Here is an 8,181-nt window from a genome sequence, read left to right on the forward strand (position 1 = left end):
GATGTCCAAGCTAAACCTCCCTCCATGCAATTCGAGGCCATTTCCTCTTGTCCTGTCCCTGGCTGCCTGGGAGAAAAGGTCAATTTAGCTACAACCTCTTTTCATGGAGTTGTAGAGAGCAGTAAGGCCACTCCTGAACCTCCTTTTCTCCAGGATAAACATTCCAGCTCCCTCAGCAGAGGGAGCAGAAATGCTCTAGACCCTTCCTCAGCTCCGTTGCCCTTCTCTGGACACGCTCCAGCACCTCCATGTCCTTCATGTAGCGAGAGGCCCACAGCTGGACGGCTCCCCAATGCCGAGTGCGGGGTGGGGAGATGACTGCCCTAGCGCTGCCGGGCACAGGGTGCCCCCAGGAGGCGGGCAGAGCCCCCAGGAGGCGGGCAGGCCGGCTGAGGGGAGGAGGCCGCGGCCCTGGGCCCGGCGGGGGCGGCGGGCGCGGGGAATCCCCCGGCGCGCGCGGCGTGCCTTTTGTGTTTGTACACACGGGCCGGGGGCGGGGCCGGGGGCGGGGCCGCGCCTTCCCTCCATTGTGCGCCATTGGCGGGGCCGCGGGGCGGGGCGGGGCCGGCGCGCGGGGGGCGGGGCGGCGCGCGGGGCCGGCCCTCGCCCGTCAGCCATCTTTCAATTGTGCTCCCGGCCGCCGCCAGCGCCAGCCGCAGCAGCTCCGGCTCCTCCTGCAGCCCGCCCGCCTGCCCGCCCTCCATCCCTCCCTCCCTCCCTCCCGCACGGCAGCCGCGCTCGCCCAGCGGACGGGGTAAGTCTGGCGCCGCGCCCGCCGCCCCCCGCGCCCCGACACCCCCCGCCGCCGCCCCCCGACCCTCCCCACAAACTTTTGAGGGGCTCGGGAGGCGGCGGCGGCTCGGGTTCCCCTCGGCCGCGGCGCCTTTCCCGGCGCAGCCGGAGCGGCTCCCTCCGCCGGCACCCCCGGCCCCGTTTCCCGCGGTCGTTGCCCCCCTGTGCTCCCCTCGCCCCCGCTCCAGACCCCCACCAGCGGCCTCCCCAGCCCCTCAGCCGCCTCCTCAGCCCGGCATCCCCCGGATCGGGGCCGGGAAGCGGGCGCAAAGCGGAGCCGCTCGCCAGCCCAGGGTAACTCTCCTGCCTTCCTTCCCCTGCTCCCCACAGTTGTTGCTCAGCTTCACCATCTTGTCTCTTTTCTCTGGTCACCGACCATATTTTTTTTCCCTATTGCATAAAAAACAATAAAAAGGGAAAGAAATTCGCCGAAGGAACGACCCAAACGCGACGCAATTTTTTGGTTTTCGAGCGCAAACTTTTCCGCTGCCTCCCCCTGCATCTGCACCCGCACGGTTTGGAGTTCCTGGCGATATTTTTGGCGTTATTTTTCGCAATTTATTTTTTCCTCCTGTGCGAAAGGACTAGGGCTGCGTTTCGTGATTGTTTCCATTTTGTTCTGGCTCTGGGAGCTGAGTTTGCCTGTGAGAGGCGCTTGGGAGCGAGGCAGCTCTTGGGGAACCACTTACACAGAAAAGAGAAAAGACGGCACCCGAAAAACAAACCCCCGAAAACAAAGTTTGCTGCTTTCTCGCACTTTACCCGGCCCCTTTCCTTTGGGCACGATCAAGGCCGTGTTGCCCGCGGTCGGGGCGGGTCGGGGAGCTGGGGCGGGCGGGCTCCGGGCAGCCCGGGGAAGGGCCGCCGCTCCTCCGGCCCCGCTCCGCACTTTCCCAGGAGGTTTTCCGGCGGGTGGGAGCGGCGGGTGGGTGCCAGCCCCCCGATGTTGGCCGGGCGGTATTTGCAAACACTCGGCAGGTGACGGGCGGCCGGCGGGGGGGAGGCGACAGCCGGCTCTCCGCGCCTGCTGCCGCGCGGCTCGCTCGCCTTCAGCCGCCGCCGCTTTGGTGTTGAATTCGTGGGCAAAAAAAGCTGTATTTTAATATTCCGCGATCGGCAGGCGTTTAATTTCTAATTTAATTTTTTTTTTTCCTTTTTTGGTGTGGGTGGGTTTTTTGGATTTTTTTTTTTTTTTTTTTTTTAAACCGGCCGTCGGAGGCGTTGTGCCGCCGCGGGCTCGGGGCAGGGAGGCGCTGCGCGGGACGGGGGCCGCGCTGCCGCCCTCCCCGGGGGCAGGGGCCGCGGGGGGCGCCCCCCGAGCGGGGCCATCACCGCCCTCCTGCCCCGTCTGCCCACGTTCCCCCCCCCCCGGCAGGTGTAAGGCAGCGACGTCGGCAGGAGCATGGCCCGTACCAAGCAGACCGCCCGCAAGTCCACCGGCGGCAAGGCGCCCCGCAAGCAGCTGGCCACCAAAGCCGCCCGCAAGAGCGCGCCCTCCACTGGCGGGGTGAAGAAGCCGCACCGCTACAGGTAACGCAGCAGCGCCGCGCAGAGGCGGCCGCGGGGCGATACCGGGCAACCTCCCTCCACCCCCCCCAAAAAAAAAATATCCCTCCTTCTCCCCCCCACCCTGCGGGACCGATAGGGCGGGGGGCACTTCTCCCCGCCTCCTCCGCGCTCCGCCGGCAGAATAACAACAAAATAAATTTAAAAAAAACCCCAAACAAACCAACTTAAAAAAACCCAAGCGCGGGTCCTCGCCAACCGCAAAAATAACCAGAAATTCCCGGGATGACACCGACCCCCGGCGTTTGTCATAAGCCCCTTTCCGGGCGTTCCGATGCTGGTGACTATAAAACCGACACCCCTCCCCCCCGCGGCGCAAGCGGCTCGGCGGTTCTTTTAAATTTTTCTAATTTTGTGCTCGCGGTTATCTGGAGGCCGCAGCGGGGCCGCGCCGCCGCCGCCAAGTTTATTGTTACCGGCGCGTTCCGCGCTCCGCTCGCGGCGCTGGAGCCGGCGGCGGCGCTGGGCGGGCGCGGGGCCCTGCAGGGCGCGGAGCCGCCGCCAGAGGGAGCCGCGCACCCGCGGATGCGCCCGGGCTCCCGGATCCCGGCCCTGGGACATCCCTCCCGAATCCCGGCCTTTAGACCCCCTGTCACACGCCTCCCGAGTCCTGACCTTTTCCAGTCCTGGCTCAGTGCAGAGCAGCGGCAGTTGGGTTTCAGCTTGGAAAATGGTTTTGAGATAGGTCTAGATATTCCGTGGAGAAAACATGAAGTGGGTTTCCAATAGGGGACTTAATCTAAAAGTCCGAGAGGGGATTTATTAATGTATCGAGGAGTCTGAAGAGGATGGAGCCAGGCTCTTCTGAGTGGTGCCAAGCTACAGGACAAGAGGCAATGGGCAGAAACCGATGCACAGGAAATTCTACCTGAACACGAGGAAGGACTTTACTGTGAAGGTGACTGAGCATTGCAACAGATTGCACAGAGTAGTTGTGGAGTCTCCTTCCTTGGAGATAGCCAAAAGCCATCTGGATACAATCCTGAGAAACCATCTCTGGGATGATCCTGTTTGAGCAGGGAGGTTGGGCCAGGTGACCCACTGTGGTCCCTTCTAACCTGACCCACTCTGTGATTCTTGCTCTAGGTGTGAGGCAGAATTAATCAGTTGGGAGAAATGTAACAAAGCTGGAGCAGGAAAAGATAAAGCTTCCACAGAAATAAATGTGGTATTAATTTCACAGATGGACATCATGCTTGTGAACATATGTTGCTAATCCGAGTTCGTCATTCTGACACCAAAACTAACGCGGGGAAATACGCTGGATACTTTTGACTGACAGTACAACAGAGAATATAAATTTTGTTGTTTCTGTGAGTGTTGACAGTAGAGGAAAAGAACCAGTTTTCTATTGAAATCAAGGTTCCTGTCAGGCCTCTCTCTGGGAGCATACCTTTGGTACAGCTGAACTTGTGGCAGCTTTGTGGTTTTCTACCTCTGCACTGAGCTGTGTTGGTGTCAGGTGGACAGCACATTGGCCAAGTCTTCCCTTGGCGAGGTCAGGCCTGATGGATCCCTGCTGCAGCCACTGGAAGTTGGCACAAATTTGTGGTGAGAAGACAGTGACCCTTTGCCTGTGGTACTGATTTTTATTGTAGATGTTGGGACTCTCCAAGAGAAAACAGAAGCGTATGGCACTTGGTTTAGTCTGGAGGATGGATCCCTATTTTTAAGGCGATGCAGAATATATTTTAAATACAAATTTTTTTTTCCCCATTGTATTTAATTTGAATAGGCCGGGGACTGTGGCTCTGCGTGAAATCAGGCGCTATCAAAAGTCCACCGAACTTTTGATCCGCAAGCTCCCCTTCCAGCGTCTGGTGCGTGAAATTGCTCAGGACTTCAAGACAGATCTGCGCTTCCAGAGCGCTGCCATCGGTGCTTTGCAGGTGAGCCTGGCTGTGCCCCCGGCCGGGATCCCCCAGCCCCGCCCCGCTCCCCCATTGGCCGCCCTGTTTCCAGGGTTCGCTTCGGCTCCCTCTGATTGGTGGGGCTGCCGCGGTGGGCGTGGCCCGCGCCGGTGGGGAGGGATGCTCACCTCAGCCTTGCTTTGCCCACGGGGGACCACAGGATAACCTTACAGAGCCTATAAGTGTGTTTTTGGGGGAGCTGCCTTTTTTTTTTTTTTTTTTTTTTAAATAGCCCCTCAATTTGTTAGAACAGTGCTTAAGATGCTCAAGAAAAACATGTTCCTCCGCCTTTGAGCTCTGCAGTTGGAGAGGGAACATTGTGTAAAGCAGGTTCTATGTGTCCTAATGGGGAGGTTGTGGTGTCCTCAAATGCCCTCTAAAGAAAAACAGCCCAATAAACCACATCTAAGCACAGTTAGGGAAATTGATGCTTTCCTAGGATGTAGTTGATGCTAAACACATATTTTTAATATATTAGTTATGTAACTTAGATTATACAGAGAGAAAAATATTAATTGCTCTTTCTGGCCCAAATTCCTGAATCTAAGGTAGGACCCCCCACAAGACTCAGTTCTTATCACAGGGACATCTTCCTCTCATGATAAAAGACACTCCTGATTCAAGGCAGGTCTTTACTGTTCTTTTAGCTGTTGAAAGATTGTTCCAGTGCATATCTGTAATTGTAGTCTGTCTGACATGCAGGCAAAATGGTCTTTTTCTAGTTAATGACTTCCACTTGATAAGGGGCCAGGATGTTTGCCATGAGAGCCCATAAACTTGGACATATGCTTAGCTTCAAAAGGCACCTCTGTGTTTGCAGAGTTGCTGCTTTTGCTTTTAGTTATTCTGGGTAGTAGTTTTTAAATCCTGAGGTTTATCTGTGTGTCTCTTTATCTAGAACTTCCTATGGAAATGTAGTAGTTAATGCACTTTCAGAAGGCTCCTGGTATGAAGGTTTCTAGTTTTGCATTAAGGAATTGTTGGTATAGAACTTGATCACATACAATTCCTGGTGTGTTCTGCTTGTGTATTTGAAAAATCAAACTCAAAAAAGTAAAATAATTATTAAAAAAAATTTAACCCTTTGAGTACCACATTGTTTGTGCCAGCATGGATATTTGGTGAAGTGTCTTAACTTCTCACATAGTGATTTGACAAAACTTCATTAGGGATTCTTGTATCCTGCAAATGAAATAACTTAGTAATATCTCAGTCCTCATCTGCTGTAGTAAATATTGTTCTTTCTTCATATTGGATAATCTTATGTTTTTAAACAGGATCTTTAAACCTAATAAGTTGATTCTTGGGAGTTCCTGGCAATGAAGTGGTTCACACAAGTTGTTCTCTTGTGTGTTTTTTAGAAAGGGTGACCTCACCCTCCTTTCTATAATCATTCCCACCTTCTCAGCCCAGGTGTTGCTGTGTCCAACACTGGCACACTAAGATGCTTCCTAGGAGGCTGATAGATGTTAGAATTCCATGTCAACCCAAAAGTGTTTAAACAATTACCATTGCTGTGCTGGGCTTAGCAGCAGCCACCTTAACGCGAGTCAGGAGAATATTGAGGTCCAGCTGAGCATCTGTAACTCAGAGTCCTGTCTGCAGCTGCTCAGTAACAGGGAAAACCACTGTGGTCAGTGTTGTTCTTGTGCTGCCCCTGATTCTCTCAGGTGTGAGGTGAGAACCTTCTGTGATAGTGGGGGCCAGTGCTGTGTCCCCAGAGAGGCAGGAAGAAAATACAGGAATGGGACAAGTGTCTGATGGTAATTCCCTGACTGATGTCCTGGTTTTGATGGTTCAAGGAGTTCCTGAACTGAAGAAGTTCTCTTATTCCTAATAGTTCTCAGGGTATTTTTTTTTTCTGCTAATTTTCAAGTTAAGCCACCTCTTCAGTATCTGTGGAAGGAGCTGTGTGCCTGAACTGTGTGTTGGGAAGGAATACGTGTTCTGCTTTTCCCTGGCACCTGCCAATTTCACCTGATGCTCAGTGACCCTTACTCTAGAAGAGGCAACGAACAAGTCCATCAAACAGTGTAGTCCAGCCTTTGAAAAGAGAATTTCCTAAACAAACGAACCTGTTAATAATTTAACCCCTTCCTATCTTGTGAGAGTCCCATGGGAGTATTAGTTCTGTTGTGTTCTGGAGGATGTCCTTACCAAATGGCAGCAGTACGCTACCTTAGACATAGAATATTGTAAGAAAGTGGAGCCTTTTTGTTTCTGAAAAATCTAAAACTTTTGGATATTTGTGAGTAATAATGATCAAAACCTCAATGCCATGTTACACTGTACTTTTAATTCTGAACAATGATTTTTTTTTCCTTGGTGCTCAGAGAATGAAAACGTTCTTACCTCTTTTCTTCCACACTAGGAGGCAAGTGAAGCCTACTTGGTTGGCCTGTTTGAAGACACCAACCTGTGTGCTATCCATGCCAAACGTGTCACAATCATGCCAAAAGACATCCAGCTAGCGCGCCGCATACGTGGGGAGCGCGCCTAAAGCCTCGCCACGATGGGTTTGTCATTCTCGAAGCAAAATCTTCTTCCTGTTATTGGTAGTAATGAACGTTAGATATTTTTTCCATGGGGTTAAAAGGTACCTTAAGTATATGGTTGCAAGTGGAAAAATAGGGGACAGAATCGGGTATTGGCAAGTTTTCTTTCCATTTTCATTTGTGTGTGGATTTTTAATATGAACAAGGGGACATAAAAACAATCAATGTGGTCAAAAAAAAAATAAAAACACGAATTGTTGAAACTTGTTCACCAAAACAACTTTATAAAAAAAAAAAATTATAAATAAACCTGTCAAATTTTTCTGGACAATGCCAGCATTTGGATTTTTTTAAACAAGTAAATTTCTTATCAATGGCAACTAAATGGTGTTTGTAGCATTTTTATCATACAGTAGATTCCATCCATTCACTATACTTTTCTAACTGAGTTGTCCTACATGCAAGTACATGTTTTTAATGTTGTCTGTCTTCTGTGCTGTTCCTGTAAGTTTGCTATTAAAATACATTAAATGATTCCTGGTTTTAGTCTTGATTTTTAAATATTGCACATGGGTTATATTGATTAAAAAGCGATCAGCCTTCCCCTCCCCTTTTGCTCTTCAATGCACGGCCTAATTCCTTGGAGCATATCTAGGAAATGCTGTGGGTACTGCCTTGGCTGAAGTAGGGTATATGTGGGGCTCTTTTAAGAGTGTTAAATTTGTCTGCTCTACATAAAAGTGAATCCAGTGAGTATAGCACCAGGTAGAGTCTGGAGCTGAACTGAGCTCTCTAAGCTACAGCGCTAAGAAGCACCAATTTGTTGTCATTTGGATTCCTTCCTTATTTGATTAAGTGCTGAATTTGGAAGCATTTCTGATTTTCATGGTTTTCTAGTATGGTATAAGTGGTGGAATGTAGTGGTTTGAGTTTTTCTGTTTGGGGGTTTTATTTTTCTTAGGTGTTTTTCGTTGTGTTTTTTTTACCCTTTTTCACTCCGTTAGTTTCTTGGTTTGTAGATGTTCCCTTTTTGGTTGACTACCTTTCTGTTTCAGTCACACCCTCTAGCATTTTTGAGAGCTTAGTCCACGTGTGATGAGTTTCAGCATGTACACTCCAATCTAAAAGACACTTTTGTACCATTTTTGTTACAATTCTCCATAGAAGCAGTACTTGGACAGGATCACACATTTAAAACTTACTAGGTTTTTATATTCTCCTGCAATTGCTGATGAAAGTTCACATGAAGAAATTTACCGCTGAAATTCTGTCCTGTGAAAACTTGGTTTTAATTTTTTTCCTCTGAAATTTGTTTAAGGGTTCTGGCAGACCAGTCTGGAAACAAGTTATGTGCTGTAGTTCTTGATAGCTCTTGCAGATAATGAAATGAGCTCCACAGAAAAAAACGTAGGCGGTGA

At 50.6% G+C, this 8,181-nt stretch overlaps 1 protein-coding gene across 1 annotated transcript; it reads left to right on the forward strand.

Annotated features, from left to right (window-relative positions):
- The first annotated feature begins 606 nt into the window (after nt 1–606).
- Nucleotides 607–7,297, forward strand: H3-3A (H3.3 histone A). Its single transcript, XM_083856377.1, has 4 exons — nt 607–754; nt 2,168–2,322; nt 4,094–4,247; nt 6,640–7,297. Exons 2-4 carry the CDS (start codon nt 2,195–2,197, stop codon nt 6,766–6,768), a joined length of 411 nt encoding a protein of 136 aa, XP_083712503.1. The 5' UTR covers nt 607–754; nt 2,168–2,194; the 3' UTR covers nt 6,769–7,297.
- The last annotated feature ends 884 nt before the right edge of the window (nt 7,298–8,181 follow it).

Source organism: Zosterops lateralis (genome assembly GCF_965231275.1).
Source record: "Zosterops lateralis genome assembly, chromosome: 3".
Lineage (NCBI taxonomy): Eukaryota > Metazoa > Chordata > Aves > Passeriformes > Zosteropidae > Zosterops > Zosterops lateralis.